The 16,532-nt window shown below is 31.3% G+C and overlaps 1 protein-coding gene across 1 annotated transcript in view; it reads left to right on the top strand.

The window, feature by feature from the left end:
* Nucleotides 1-16,532, top strand: part of BDP1 (B double prime 1, subunit of RNA polymerase III transcription initiation factor IIIB) — a 101,302-nt gene that overhangs the window by 15,494 nt on the left and 69,276 nt on the right. Inside the window, exons 3-8 of the mRNA XM_051992555.1 lie at nucleotides 1,025-1,134; nucleotides 2,221-2,280; nucleotides 5,322-5,453; nucleotides 6,183-6,316; nucleotides 12,745-12,839; nucleotides 14,606-14,660. Of these exons, the coding sequence (XP_051848515.1) occupies nucleotides 1,025-1,134; nucleotides 2,221-2,280; nucleotides 5,322-5,453; nucleotides 6,183-6,316; nucleotides 12,745-12,839; nucleotides 14,606-14,660 (586 nt within the window). The remainder of the gene's footprint in view (nucleotides 1-1,024; nucleotides 1,135-2,220; nucleotides 2,281-5,321; nucleotides 5,454-6,182; nucleotides 6,317-12,744; nucleotides 12,840-14,605; nucleotides 14,661-16,532) is intronic.

Here is a 16,532-nt window from a genome sequence, read left to right as displayed (position 1 = left end):
TGTGATATATTTCCAGTTTTAATTTAATTTGAGAAGTAGCATGACATTAAGAAGAACTTTCAAATTTGTTATTGAGGACCTGAGCAAGCCATATTCCCTGATCTTCCTTACCTACAAAATGAAAGATGATCTCCAAGGCCACTTATGAGTTATGAATTTCTCTGATTATTAGGGAGTTTTAGATTTATGAAAAGTGTACATAAAGTAAAACATTTTCCTCTTTATTCTGGGTACATTGCTTGTTGCCATGTAGTACTTCTTTTGTTTAGTTTTGTCTCCTTTAATTTTTAATTAAACAAAATCTTTGTAGTTGTGAAATTATATAATATCCTTCCATCTGCTAAATTTTTAAAAATAATTTTTTATATTTAGATTATTGAGTTATTTTAAATTTATTATGTGTTACATATAATAAATTGCAGCTCTTATCCCTGTTACATCTTTTTTCAATTTTTTTCTGTAAAATGAGAACAATAATACTTATATTACTTCTCTCTCAAGGCTATTGTGAAGAAAGTGCTTTGTAAATTGTAGTTTCCTTATTGAGTCATTTCACTTGTGTCTGACTCTTCATAATCCTACTTGGAATTTTCCTGGCCAAGAGGCTGGAGTACTTTGCAATTTCTTGTTCCAGCTCATTTTACATATGAGGAAACTGAGATAAAGAATGTTAAGTGACTTACTCAGGTCACATAGTTAAGTATCTGAGGTCAGATTTGAATTCAGGAAGATGTATTTTCCTGCTTCCAGGACTCCATTTTTCCATTTTACCACTTAGCTAGCTGTTCAATGCTATATAAAAATGAGCTGCTCTTATCCTAACTTTATTAATCTGTGACTTCTTAGGTTTCATCTTTTTATATTAAGTTTTTGAAAATGTTTTCCTTAAAACATGGGATAGGATATTACTAAGGTAATTTCATTAGAGAAAGCAGTAAGAATGACAGTGCATTATATTCCTTGTTTCAGCATGTCTTAGATTTATATGTATACTATAATACTAAATAATTGTGTGTATATGTAGAAGCAATGGAAAAACAAATATGCTGGAAATGAAAGCCAAATGCCACCAGACCGTTCTAAAATGACTATGAGAGACTTGATATATTATCTGCCGGACAGCAATCCTATGAAGTAAGTTTAATTGAATCTTTTAAAATTTTCTTTGATTTGATTTTAATGATATAAGTATTATTTCTAAGAATTTGTTTAAAGCTTCCCTAAATTAAGGACTCAAATTCCTTGGCATGCTTTTATAAAATTAAATTCTTTCATTTACATTGTTATGAAGGAAAAAAAATTGGCAATTTAATTTTTGTGGGAGGCTTGTACTACTGATGCCTAACTTTAAAGGACAGAATTATTGCAAATCTTAATCTCTTTGAGATCAAAAGTATTTACCTGGATTTATTAACTATCGAGGTACACTATGAAACCAAGTTTAACAATATTTTTGAGTAACCAAAGGCTTAGTTTCTTCTTATCTAAAAGGGATTTTTTCCTATGACTTACTTTTCTTATATATAAAATGATCATATTAATATGTGGGCCACATTCTTCACATAATTGTGAGAAAAGCACTTAAATCATAAACTAGCATATAAATGTGTGCCATAACTTTTATTTTTAAGCTTGAATTTGAAATAATGGATACATAATTAAAACTGATTCTGAAATAATTAAGTGCAGTGATGTTCAAAGAACATATCCTCTGGGAATTCTCTTTTTAACAAAATTAACCTGAGTGATATGATCTGTGCTTAAAACTTGCCAGGGGGATAGAACCCCTGGTTATAGCTGAAAGGGAGACCATATTTTGAGGCATCAAAGGGCCATGGCTTTGGGGTCAGGAAAAATCACTCTTAAGATTAGGGTATATGCAGCCAGCCCATGACTGGCTGATACTGAATTGACAGAGTTAGGAGTACTTACTTAGAAGGCAAAGAAATCCTACTGTGCTTGCAAAGCCGGGAAAGAAATAGAAGAGGGCATGTTAGTGAAAGCTACTGAAAGGTCACACCTCTGTGCTTCCTCCAGATTATTTTCTATCTAATAACAAAGTGTCTGAAAAAGCATGTCTTTGGGACTCGTTTTCTTCACTGACAAAGGTAGCACTGTATTTTTTATTGACTGATTAAAGTTGCTCTATTAAATATCTTTTAAAAGAAGAATTAAAAGTAATAATTGTTCAAATTTATGTTGTGTTAATATGTTTATTAGGTCCTCTTTGGAACAAGAAGCAAAAAGTGAAAAATCTGCAGTACCAGTGCAAACTAAAGAGTAAGCTGCTTTTTTTAATTGTGAAAATTTCTGTTATGTATGCTTTTAAAAAGAATTATTTCAAGCAGAACCAGGAATACATTGTACATAGTAGCAGCAAGAATGTGTGATGATCAATTCTGAAAGACTTGGTTCTTCTCAGTGGTTCAGTGATCCAAGGTAATCTCAATAAACTTTGGATGGAAAACACCATCTGCATCCAGAAAGAAAACTCTGGAGATTGAATGTAAATCAACACATGTGGTGTTCACTTTTTTTTCTGTTCTTTTTCTTCGGTCATGGTTTTCTCTCTTAATATGATTCATAAAGAAATATGCATTAAAAAGTTAATATACATGTATAAACAAAAAAAAATAAAAAATACATGTTTGGGGGAAAAAAAGAGTTGTTTTAGTACAATTAAAGTCAAGTGTAGTTGGTTGGATTCTACTTAATAGAATTATTAACAAATATAATAAACACTTAAATTGATGTGGAAAACTATTTACATTTTTGCATTTAAAATTTCGTTCATACTAAAATTTTTATTTTTATGATTTTGGGGGAATTAAAGGATGGATTATTGGATGGTTAACAGGAGATTTTTTGTGCAGGTTCATAGAATGCTTTTCAGGATTTATCTTGCATTTGGTTTTTATCCCTTATCTTTCCATTGGCTTTTTGGTAGTTAATTTCCAGACAGTTACTCCAGAAGGTAGAGCAGCAAGTCATAGCACAAGAGTTACTGGTTCTGTTCATTATTTTTCAAAGTCTTTGATTTTATTAGTGTGAATACTCCTTCCATTTACATAAATGAAAACTTTTGTTTAATTTGAAATAGCAGTTTTGAGAATTACTGTGGTCAAAAACATTTATCAACTTTAAGATCATCTGGGTGGTGAATCTGAACTTAGGTAGTTTGGACCTCAGATGATGAAAATATTTTGTCATTGGAATCATGCTTTTCTGGTAGGTTACTGCCTACTAAAGTGTTAGTGATGAATACTGTTGTTAAACACTTTAAATTTCTGGATCATTGCTATAGCATGATGAGGTCTAGGACTAATGGAGGTCTTTTCATTTAAGCAGGGATAATTAGCTGAATTATTGGGAACGCTGATTTCTTTTTTTTTTTTTTAAATTTTATTTTAAAATTTGAACTTACATGTCAGCAATTCCCAGCATTATTTGTTTTACAAAGTGAGTTAAACTATTATATTTATTCCACAGTTTATTTCCTGCCTGCTTTTTTTTTTTAAACAGCTTTTTATTGACAGAACACATGCATAAGTAATTTTTCAACAATGACCCTTGCAAACACTTCTATTCCAACTTTTCCCTTCCTTCCCTCCACCTTCTCCCCTAGATGGCACAGCCTCATACATGTTAAACATGTTGAGGTATATCTTAAGTACAATATATGTGTACATATTCATACAGTTCTCTTCTTGCACAAGAATAATTGAATTTAGAAAGGTAAAAATAACTCAGGAAGAAAAATAAAAATGCACTGCTTTCCTTTTTTTTTTAAAAATAGCTTTTTATTTTTCAAAATATATTCAAAGATGGTTTTTAGCATTCACCCTTGCAAAATCCTGGGTTCCAAATTTTTCTCCTTCCCTTTCCATCTTCCCCCTCTTCTGGGCAGCAAATAATCCAATATAGGTTAAACATGCAGTTCTTCTAAACATATTTCTACATTTATCATGCTGCACAAGAAAAAATAGATGAAAAAAAAAGAAAATGAGAAAGAAAAAACAAGCAAGCAAATAACAATAAAAAAGATGAAAATACTATGTTGTGATCCACATTAAGTCCTCATAGTCCTCTCTCTGGATGCAGATAGTTCTATCATTCCTCCAGCATTTTCATACACAACAGAACACAAAGAAGGATTGTATATATGAAGCCATGACTCTATCGCATACTTTAAAAAAAGTTAATATTTTTCACAAATTACTTTCGAAATTTTGTGCATTCATCTGAACATTCTTCTTTTCTGGGCATTGTTAAAAATGTTCCAGTAACCCCTTTTTTTATTGGCATTCTCATCACTCATCACTTCTTTCTCCTTAACTTCTCCCTCTTCCTAGAAATATCAGAAGAGGGGAAAAAAAACCAAACTCTTAACAAAGAAGCATAGTCAGGCAAGATAAGTATACATGGTTTGTGTATGTCTCTTCATCTTTAGAATGTCAACTCTCTATCAGGAGGATATTAGTTAGTCACGAGTCATGCTAGAGTCATGGTTAGTCATTGCACCGATTTAAAGTCTTTCGAAGTTGTCTTAATGTTATTTTTGTGTAAATTGTTTTCTGGTTTTGCTCACTTTACTCTATCATTTTATATAAATCTCTGATTTTTTTTAATTGGCCTTTTGTCATTTTCTATAGCATGGCAAAAATTCCATTAATTCATTTAACATAACTTTTTCAGCCATTCCCCAATTGATGGATATCCTCTTAATTTCCAGCTTTTTTCCACTACAGAAAGAATTGCTGTGAATGCTTTTGTACATATTAGTCTTTTTATTCTTCAGATGATCTCTTTGGAAGGCCGTCTAGTAGTAGTGGTATTATTGATTTCACAGATTAGTATGATTTAGTCACTTTTAGGGTAGTGTTACAAATTAGTATCCAAAATGGCTGGATCACTTTCCATTAATGGTGCACTACTGTTGGTTTGCCTGAAGCTATTCCAGTAAGCTGTATAATTTCTTGATATCCCAATACCCATAACACTCATCTACCATGATCTTTCTCTGTTAAGAAAATTATCTTATGTTAATTTCATTGTTACCAAGGGAATTCACAATAGTACTGATGTAAAGACTGCTCACAAAAAATAAATGGTCTTTTTGCACTGGGAAAACACTTGCCTAGCTAAGTTTAATTATAGTATAATGTGAGGGCTTTTTATAAACCATGTTTATACATTGCACTTTTAATCTTTCTAATGAAAGATGACATTAGTCATATACATTTTTATAAGTTCATACTGATCAGAAAATGCTATTTTCCACAGTTTGAGTTAAACTATTTTTACTTTGGGGCATATTTTAGTCAAGAAGAGAAAAATATTCCTGATGTTGAAGATGAGGTTGAAGAAATAGAGGAAGAGAGCAATGATGGTCCTTTACTTGTTCCTCGTGTAAAAGTGGCAGAAGATGGATCTATTATTCTGGATGAAGAAAGGTAAAGAAAGGGAAAAACGTGTGTTCTTGGAACAGAGGAGAAGTTATACTCTGTAGTCAAATCATTATAGGCTGCTGTCCCTTAGCCTCTCAGCTTTTTCATCTACATAAAGTGTAATTTGTACAAATCTTATTGGTACCAACTGGGATATAGTGAGATACCATTCTGGAAATTTTAATTATGTTACATTTTATACATGAAAATGACATTACTAATTGGCCATCTAGTTATTTTTTTTTTTCCTTAGTGTAGTGATGCTAAATTTATGCTGAGCTCTTCATGTTCTGGAACTATATTTTAGGAGCACAGTAAATATATATTGAAAGGAATATTAAATGATGATAAGTTCTTACAATAGAATTTTTTCTTTTGATTGAATTCTGAAGTATTTTATGAATTATTCTTGTAGTTAATAATGTAAACTGCATTTCTTTTAACTATGTAAATGTAATCACCAAGTATTAAGTACCTTCTATGTTCTAGATACCATGGTAGACCTTTGATATACAAATCCAATACATGAAACAATGTTTACTCTTAAATTCTACCAAAAAGGGAGACAACTTTGTCATATCATAATAACTATAAAGAGAATAAATATAAAATAAAATTTGCAGTCAAATTTAAGGAAACATGCTTTTATTCATGAATTTGTCATGATAATTAAAAAATGACAGTTCTTTTTTAGGCTTCATATTCTTCAAGTTTTTCAAAATGCTTTTCTTTCAGTTTAACTGTTGAAGTTTTAAGGACAAAAGGTCCATGTGTTGTTGAAGAAAATGATCCCATTTTTGAAAGAGGTTCCACAACTACATATTCCAGCTTTAGGAAAAATTATTACTCCAAACCATGGTCAAATAAAGGTAATCATTATCCTATTTCAGTTGAAGGGGGCTTATATGAAAACATTTCAGTGTGATATTTAACTATATAAACTATGAGTATAATTAAAGTTAGGGCTGCAGTAAATATCTAACTCTTTCATAGAATTTTTTAGATGATCATTTGGTAAAATTAGTATTGTGTTTTACTTGTAGTTTTTTTTATGATAGATTTGTTTAAATTCTTCATGTAAATTCAACTTCCTAATTTAAATTTATACTTGTAAGGTAGAAGTAATCCATTTTCCATTTTACTCTTGTTTATTATTATAAAATGGAATAGCTTAAAATAAGTTAATGTTTCAAGTATTAATGTATTAATTTTCCATTGATATTGTTAGAGTCCTAGAATAGTATGGTTCTCTCTCACTAAAATAAATGCTGTTTTTAAAAGAAGATAACCATGATGGAGAAATGTTACTCGGAAGTAAGTAAGCTCAGGGCAGATATAAAATTAATTTTTTTTTTTAAGCAAAATATAATTATACTTTTGAGAGTATGTTTCTGGAGTTTTCTAAATTAGCTGAGTTTCTACTAACAAAATATAATTTAGTTAAGTCTTTATTCTTTATTAACTACTTAATTCTTTTTTGCCTTTGCTCATACTGACTTCCTTTATTTTATTTATTCAAATTTAGCTTTATTTTATTTTCAAGCCAGTACTCTCTCCTCTATAGATCCCTATTCAGAAAGCAAGGAAAAGTTTATATTTTATGTTATTACTTTTATTTTAGTTTTTTAAACTTTATTCTTAAATAAAAATTTCAACTTAGTCTATTTTTCCCCATAAAACTGTGTCTTTGATTTTTATTGTGAAAGTTTTTTGAAAAAGTAAGAATTTCAGCCAATTTTGCTGAGGTGTGTGTATAAGTATGCACGCACACACATATGTGTACATAAGATGTACATAACTTGGAGTTCATGTACTTGTTCCATTTTCCAAAAAAAAAAAAAAATTAATAAGTGTATTTCAATATAATTGGTTTCCTTTTCCAATCCTTTGTATTATATTTTATGCATTTAACAACGTTCCAAGAACGGGTCTATAAGCTTGAGTAGACTGCCAGAAGGAGTCTTTGATACTTAAAAATTAAGAATTCCTGTTCTTGTATAAACAATTTAATTGAAAAGTTCACTGGAACAAAAATATTTCCATAGCCTGTTTCACTGTATAACAGATTATCCCATGTATTCTTTGATCTCTATTCTCACTGAAGTGGGTATGCCCTCACCAGTGTAGATTATAGCTCATTAGTGCTTTTCCTAAGTAACTTATATCTATATTCTCTGGCACAGGAAATAAAAAGAGAAGGCAAGAAGTCCCAAATTGGAGCTCTAAGTGCCATTGTACTTTTTAAGTACAAATGGGGTGGGACATCAGTGATGATCTACCCAAGGAGGTAGAGGAGTGGTTGTCGGGTCAGAATAGATTAGAAGAGGATAGTGTTACAGAACTTCTAAACCCGTTTACTTTTCTTTCATATATATTCTTGATACTTTTCAAAATAAGTTTTTATTGATTTTTTTTCTTACGTGACTAAAATTTTTCCCTAGAATCTTTCCTCCCCCCTACTTCCTAAAAGCTATCACCTATAATAAATAATATATTTAAGGATGAGGAGAATGTTAGCTTAATTGGTAAGCACATTAAAAAATGTTGGAAAGTATGTGTAATTTATCACATTTTGTGGACCTCTTACCCTTGGAATATGGTTGCCTTCTCATATTTCTTCCTTTGAGCCAGATTTGTTAGTAATTTTGCAAGTTCATTCTTTTTGATGATCCTTTATATTTATATTGTAATCTTTGTATATATTATTTTCTAGACTCTGCTTATTGCACTTTGTATCAAATGTAGATCTTTCTATGTTTTTTCTTTATCACATTTGTCATTTCTTATAACATAGTAATATTCTATTACATTAATTTACCACAGTTTAGCCATTTCTTAATTGATGGTTATCTACTTTGTTTCCAGTTCTTTTCTATTACAAGAAGTACTACTATAAATAATTTGATGTATATTGATACTTAATTATTATTGGTGTCCTTGAATTATAAACCTGTTAGTGGAATCTCTGAGTCTTAAGGTTATGGACATTTTAATCAGTTTATTTGCACAATTCCAAATTACTTTTCAAATTGATTATACTGATTCAAAGCTCCAACAATGCACTATTTTTCTATAGCCTCTCCAATTTTTACTATTCCCATCTTTTGACATCTTTGGCAATTTGAGGTTTTTTGATTTGCATTTCTCTTATTATAGTGATTTTATATGGTTGTTAATAGTAATTCTTTTGAGAATTGTTCATATCCTCTGGCCGCTTATTTATTGGGAAATAAGTTTTGAACTTCTCTAGACATCTGTTAATTGTTTACATTTCATGGATAGCAAATTCTTACCAGAAAATTCTAGAGATTTTTCCCTTGCCTTATCATAAGCACATTAATTTTGACTGTGTAGAAAGAAACTTTTCAGTTTCATATAATAAAAGATTAAAAAAAATCTTTTATAATTTCTTCTAATCCATGTTTGGTTAAAAATATGTCTTCTGTCAGTTATATATGATATGCTTTTCTTCTAATTTTTCTCATAGCATGATTTTTCACAATAAGGTCATGTATTGGGACAGCTAGATGGTATAGTGATGTCAGGCCTGGATTTAGGAAGGTTCATTTTCCTGAATTCATATTTGATCTCAGACATTTATTATCCTATTTGCTTCAGTTTCCTCATCTATAAAATGAGCTGGAGAAGGAATTGGCAAACCACTCCAGTGTCTTTGCCAAGAAAATTCCAGATGGAGTCACAAAGAACTGGATATGACTGAAACGACTGATTAACAACAGCAAAATCCATTTAGGATGTATTAAGAAACATTGTGTAAGATGTTGGTCCTGGAAGTGTTTCTGCCCGACTGCTTTCAGTTTTTTTTATCAGTATTTATCATATATAGTGGTTTTTGCTAAATAATTTGTTTTTCAATAGAATTTTAAGTGCTGTTGTTTTTTATTGATCTTTTTATCCCCTTTTCTCAATTAACACCTTAACTCTAGTTCAGGTTCTTCACCTGTACCCATTAGACTCCTGTTTAATCTTACTGCTGCCTTTCTCTTCTCTCTCCTATTGTTCTCTATTGTTGCCTAGTCTATTGAGACCTATTTATTTTGGCAGATTGGTCCTTAGATATTTCATGTGTATTGTAGAGATTTGGAGTGGGATTTCCTGCTCTGTCACTTGAATTTTATTATTATTCAAAAATGCTGTTTATTTTGGAGTCTACATCTTTGCTGAAAATATTCCTTATCCAGTTAATATTTTTGCTGGTTCCCTAGGATTTTCTAAATAAACCATCATATCTTCAGTAAATAGTATAGTTTTATTTCCTCTTTACCTATCTTTTACTCCTTTAATTTTTTTCTTTTCTCATTCTTCTTATATTGCTTTTAGAATTTCCAGAACTGTGTCAAATAATAGAGAGAGTAGGTCTTCTTATTTTACTCTTTGTATTTATTGGGAAAGATTCTAATGTATTCCTATGGCATGTTATGTTTGTTTTTGGTTTTAGACACTTTTTATATTATTCTTGATATATCTTTTACTCAAGTAAAAATTTATTCTTTTAAGTAGTCACTATTTGATATGCTGCAGCCTAGTCATATTTACAATGTATTTCCATGGGCCTTCTCCCCCTCTCCCCCCCTTCTTCTCCCCTCCCCCATATGGTTGTGTTCTTTAATTTACATCCACCACTGGGAGAATATTGGTATTAAAAAGATGGATTTTTGTGGTAGGGACAATTTAGGATTGTTGAAAGTGTGGGGCAATTTCATCATTGTAATCCAAATGTTACCTGCTTTTTTCTTCTGATTTAATTCTAGTCCCAGGTCATTATTCATTTGGCTAGCTTTCTGGTGAGTCTTTCAGACCAGCTTGGTCTCAGTGGGGGGAGTGTAGGAGCCCAGCCACCAAACACAGTGGTGTGAGATGAAGATGAATCTGGTTGTCCGCTGAACTCTCGACTTGTAGCTTCTTCCTCTGAAAACTCTTTCTTCCGCCACCAGCCAGCCAAGTGGAAAATATTCTGGAATAAATCTCTCTTCATTGGCCTTATATATGACTCTTCTGAGAGAATGGGATTATGGGTTTTCTCCCATAGTGCTCTCTGGCCCAAAGAACTTCAAGGGAGGTGTAAATTCACAAAGTTACAAAGTTTACGTTGTGAATCTGGCATACTTGTGAACTCCGATGAGTAAAGGTGTAAACACAAGCATTGTACTAATTAGTTCTACTTAGTACCTTGTTTCAGGTTCTGGCCCAAAACATCTTCTTGTAAGATCAGATCAACAATCTATCAACTCTAATGAGTTAGCAGTTTGTCAAGATTCCAACAACTTTGTATATGTGTGTTTGTGTCTAATAAACACATTGATGGAGTAATCCATTATATTTGCATAACATAATTTGATAATCATTTCCCCCTTTTTCCACAATAGGCATTTACTTTATTTCCAGTTCTTTATTGTGACAAAAAAATACTGTTATAAATATTTTGGTGAAGATGGGATTTTACATATTTTTGTATTTATATTGGGCAATATACCTATTTTTAGATGTCTGGATCAAAGCATATGCTTTCTTAACAATTCCATATTGCTGACCTGAATTGTTGGCCCCCTTAATAGGATTTAGAAATTTCTTGTGATTTATAATGGGTTCTTCATAGCTTTTATCACATTTCAAATGAAAAAATGATTTTTATTTTGATAAATTTGTAAGGGTGTCTTATAAATTTTTATGCTAGATTTTTGTAACACTTATATGAAGGTTCATTTTGTCTGCAGTTTTGTTTCCAGGAAACTTCCTGAATGAACTTCTTTTTGTTATACAGAAAGGTTTTTATTTTTGTATATGTGGATAATTATTTCAGCAAATTTATGCCCTATAATTTTTTCAAATCACAGTTTATTAAGAATTTATCCATTCTTCCTCTAAAGCATATCAATATGCTTTGCCCTTAATTTTTAAGAAGTATTTCTATCGTTGGTTTGTTTGTAATTTTTGTGAGATTTTTGGAGTATCTAGGTCACAAAAGACTGGGTAGGTTATTCAACCAAATTTGGAGAGACAAATGTTAAAAGCTACTGTATGTACTTTCTTATAGTTTATTAATTGGTCAATAAGCATTTGTTAAGTGCCTACTATATGCCAGCACTGTGCTAAGTACTTGGAATATAAGACTTATAGTCTAATTGGATAACTTATAACCCTACTATTTTCAACTTGTTTCACTGATCTCTTTTAAAAATTCCCCAAAATCTAGTTTTGATAATTACTTCTTTATGGTATAATTTGAAGTTTGGGAATGATTTCCACTCCCATTTGGGCAAGATTTGCTTAGATCTTCTTTTTATCCCTTTCTCTCCATTAATACCTTGGCTACTCTGGTTCAAATTTTCTATCTGCACCCATTAGCCTCCTGTTTAGTGTTACTACTGTCTTATCTTTTCCCTCTCCAATCTAATTTCCACATAGTTGGTAAAATATTTCTAAAGCACAAGTGTGATCATATCACTTCCTTGCTTAGGAAGCTCCTGTGGCTCCTGTTTTCCTCTAGAATAGAGACAGATTTTGTCATTTAAAGTTATTTATAATCTGATTCTAGCCAGTGTTTCAAAATTGATTTTTTTACTCCCCACTGTGTCCTTCCTTTATAGTTCAACGAGTTTGGCTTACTTGTTTTTTTCCTGAACAAGATATTTCATCTCATATTTTTGCCTTTACCCACTTTAGGCTTTACCCACTGCCTGTCATACTCTCCATTTTTACCTTTACCTCTTACAATTCCTGGCTTTAAGATTTAGGTCATGTCACATGATTTACAAGAATCTTTCTGTGAGCAGGAACAAATTTTTGGTTTTAAATCTTTATATACTGACACCTAACACCTTGTATTTACTAAGTGCTTGTTGGATTTTATTATTTTTGATTTTTATTATATTGGCTTTGCTTAACTAATGAATTATTTAGTTCTTCCTTTATTTTTGTAAAAATTACCTTGTATTTCACTTTATATTCTGCGTATTTCTTGATTGGTTAGTATCTTTTAAATTGTATTTAAACTAATTTTATTGTAATTACATTTTGAATATCTTTTTCATTTCTACATAATTAGGTTTTATGAATGTTCTATAAAATAATATTTTTTATGTGTATGATTTTTATTTTGTGTCAGGTATTTTCTATGATTGCTGATATTAAGGACTTAAGGCAGAAAGCTTTAAATAAAAGATCTATTTATATATATATATGTAAATATTGTTGCATACATATTTATTATCTATAACTTTTCTACTTTCAGATATTGAAGCTAATTTGTAATTTTTCTGAATCTTTATCTTAACAGAAACAGACATGTTCTTTTTAGCTATCAGCATGGTAGGAACGGACTTTTCCATGATAGGCCAACTCTTTCCTCACAGAGCAAGAATAGAAATTAAGGTAAAATTGAATGTAAGCTATGGTGGTAATTACGAAAGGGGTTGGGAAGTACTTAATGTGTTTTCTTATTAATTTTTGGTTTTTTTTTTTTTTGGTCTTTCATTTAATTAATTTCTTTTATATTTGCTGTGTTATATTTAAAAATATGTTTCTCAGCCTTAAAAATATGTATAATATGAACAAATTAATTTGATAACGTTTAAATAGCATTATCCCATAATAATGTAATAGCTGGCATTGAGATGTGACATTGATATTTTATCTTATTTGTCACAACAGCCTCATGAGCTACATACTAGTTACTATTTCTACATTTCTACATATAAGATAATTGGACATCAGAGAGGTTAAATAATTTGCTCATAATAACAAAATGAGGAAATGACATGTGGTGCCCAAAGTCAAATTTCCTCATTCCATGTCTCTTACAGTTTTCACTATTCCTCACTGTCTTTCAGCATGTATTTTGTTTACGTTTTTCTATAAGTGAGTGGTTGGGAGTCTGCTTAGACCCTTTCTACCAAAATTCTGGGGCCTGGCCCCTGTTTCATCCATCTCTACTATTATTTATCACCCCAAGAAATTGAGGCCAACTGTAACATTACTGCCAGTCCTGGAAGAGAGAGGTAATACCCTCATATCTGGTGTTGCAACTTTTTCTCTAAAGTCAGGGTAGAATGGAATTGACATGGTATTTGTAATAATTTTTTTTAGAAAATTAGCTTTTTGTGTTCACTATGTGAATACATCTATACAAGAGGAAGAGTCTTTGAGGGTCACTTCTTTGTGTGCCTGCCTTCGTGATAACTTTTGGGAAGGACCAATATTAGATTGAATTCTATAGTATGCTTATGGCATGAGCTAGCAGTTTTGTGGGGGTTTTCTTTAATTTATTTTACTTATTTAATTTGCTTAACTATTTCTGAGTTTCCTATTTTTGTTAATAGAATTATTCTCCTATTTACTTAACTCAATAGTTTTCAGTGAGAATTGTCAAAGCCTGTTAATTGTGTGTCCACAATGACTCTAAATCATTGCTTCTCTTTTCCTGTTGTTGCCACTCTACTGTTGAGCTATTGCTTAGTGCTTAATCTTTTGGGAGATAGAGTTGGATAGCAATTGCGATCAAGTAACTTCCTCAGGATAGTACAACTAATAAGTGTCTGAGGTTAGACTTGAACTCAGATGCTCCTGATTCCAAGACCAGTGTTTTGTCTATTGTTCCACCTAGCTGACCCCCCCCGCCATACTTCTTAACTGATATTGCTGCCTTTGATCTCAAACCTTCAAGTTTATCTTTCAGTTTTCTCAAGCAAAGCTTTGCTCATATTGTTTTTATCTTAAGTTAGTTTGTTGTTTATTAAATAAAATCTAAGATCTTTATTTTTATATTCATTCCTCTACATTCTAGTATCCACCTATAGTCCTAGTATTTTTTCCTATTACTTTTCAGTGCTTCTGATAAATTGGACCACTTTTTTTCTCTTAGCATTCACTGCTTTTCCCCACTTCTGTCATCACTGTCTCCACCCATCACAATCTTACACATTTTTCAAATCCTATCTTAACTGTTTGTTTTTTGAAAAGATTTCTTTCTCCTTGATCTTCCCCCCTTTTTTAAGATAGATATCTTTCTTTCCTTTAACCTTTCATAGAATAGGTACCTTAAAGATCAAGCCCAAATCCCCTCCACCCCATGCTCCCTAATTTTAGCTTTCTTTCTAGTAAATGAAAATCACAGATGAAATTTTATTTTATTTTCACAGAATAAATTTAAACGTGAGGAAAAAGCAAATGGGTGGAGAATTGATAAAGCATTTCGTAAGTATTTTACTTTTTAAAAAATGCATGCTATTTGGAAAGCTTTTTAATAAGCCTTATTTTTTATTAACTTTATTTCAAAGTAGACTTTTTTTGTTACTGTAATAATTCAGAGATGTGAGCACTACTAGAATATATCCTTCTAGGTGTGTCTAACCCCAAAACACATGGTAAACAAAAGCCTATTTGACACAGGCTTTGGAATAAAACAGATCATTTCAAATTAAAGCTGATTGGAATAGACAAATACCTTGACTTTAGAAACATAATTCAGATCTCAGGAGGTCTTTGAACATATGATACAGTAAGCATGTACTATATAGGCTGATGGAGAATCCAAACTTGAGGAGGTTGATAGGATTGAACACTAATTGTAGGCCATTCCAGTACTACAACTGATTTCTTCCCTGTTTTATATTACCTGATACATAGAAGTGTCTGATTATACAAGTGTTAATCATTGGCTAAAATCACTGCAGTGGAAGCTCTTTTTCGTTTGCTTGAGGAAGGAATGGTGGTACTAATATCCTAATAGCAGCATTTTTTTTTCATATAGGAATGTTTGCTATTTCTTGCAAATGCTCTTTGATATTTAAGGTTCATGTCTGATTTGAGGATTTATCTAGAATTTTTTTCCTTTGGAAGTGTACCACATGGTAAAACTGCAGAGATGCTAAGTATTTAAGTATTAGGGTGTTGATTAGAATTAGACAGAGCAGAGGCACTCTTGGAGAGATCTGAGAAGCCTTGTGTACTGTTAGAAATACAAATTAATACTCTTATAAAAATATTTGTAAAAAAAATTTTAAAGGTGTTTTTAATATATACTTAATTTTTAAAAAATTAATGTACATGTAGACAATAAATAAGATACTTCTCTTTCTCCCCTATACCCAACCAGGTCCTTTGGGAATTTTCAATGTTGTCTAGGATGAGACCTGAACAGCTTGGTTTACCTGGCTGTATGTTATTTTTGAGAGCAATGTTGCTAAAATTCTTTGGGCTTTGAAGCAGTTCAGCAGGACCAAAGACCACTTTTCATGACCACCAGCTTCAAGTTGTAGACCGTTAAGAAAATTACTGTCAATACAATCATTGACATATTAACAGTGGACTTTGAAAAATCATGGCAAAGAAGACAGGCTCAATGGGATTAAAGATTAACAAATGAAATGTTTTGATTTCCCCCCAAAAGTAGAGAAAGTTGATTTTTCTCCTTAAAGATCTGTGCACTTTATTTCTATACCTGAAAATTTTTAGAATTACTTTATTAAATGAACACTTTATGACCTTTAAAGGGAAAACTGATTAGCCAGTCCTCATTTTAGTTTTCTAAATTAGTTGAGAAGGGAAGCAGTATAAATTTAGTATACCTGAATCCAGACAGCATTTAATAATGTTTTGTGATATCTTTGTGAAAGATGGAGAGATGTGGGCTCATTAATAGTGTCTTTGATATTTGGAGAATTGTGTTTTATGGATTGAGGTTAGGAGTAAAATTAGTCTTTAGCAGAGTGCCTCAAAGATCAGTCCTTGGTGGTACTTCTCAAAATTTTTATCAGTGACTTGTTTAAAGACATTAGTGCTATTTGCACTTATTTAATTTATGATTTCATAAAATTGGAAAGAATAGAATGTTGTTAGGTAAGGGAAAGTATGTTGGATGACAAAGCCCAGATCTCAGAAAGATCTCTAGGACAGATGGAATAAATCTACTTAGTTGAAATTTAATAGGATAAGTGTAAAGCCCTATCCTTGTTGGATTATAAAAACTAGTTGCATAATTAAGGCTTGTGGAAATTGGCAGCAGTCCGTGCGATTTGAGTTTTTAGCGGAATACAAATTCAATTTGGTGAGTAACATGACAGAACA

Source organism: Antechinus flavipes, chromosome 1 (assembly GCF_016432865.1).
Source record: "Antechinus flavipes isolate AdamAnt ecotype Samford, QLD, Australia chromosome 1, AdamAnt_v2, whole genome shotgun sequence".
NCBI classification, from domain to species: Eukaryota; Metazoa; Chordata; class Mammalia; order Dasyuromorphia; family Dasyuridae; genus Antechinus; species Antechinus flavipes.
The sequence above is the reverse complement of the archived record's forward strand: the minus strand, read 5'-3'. Positions and strand labels throughout refer to the sequence as shown.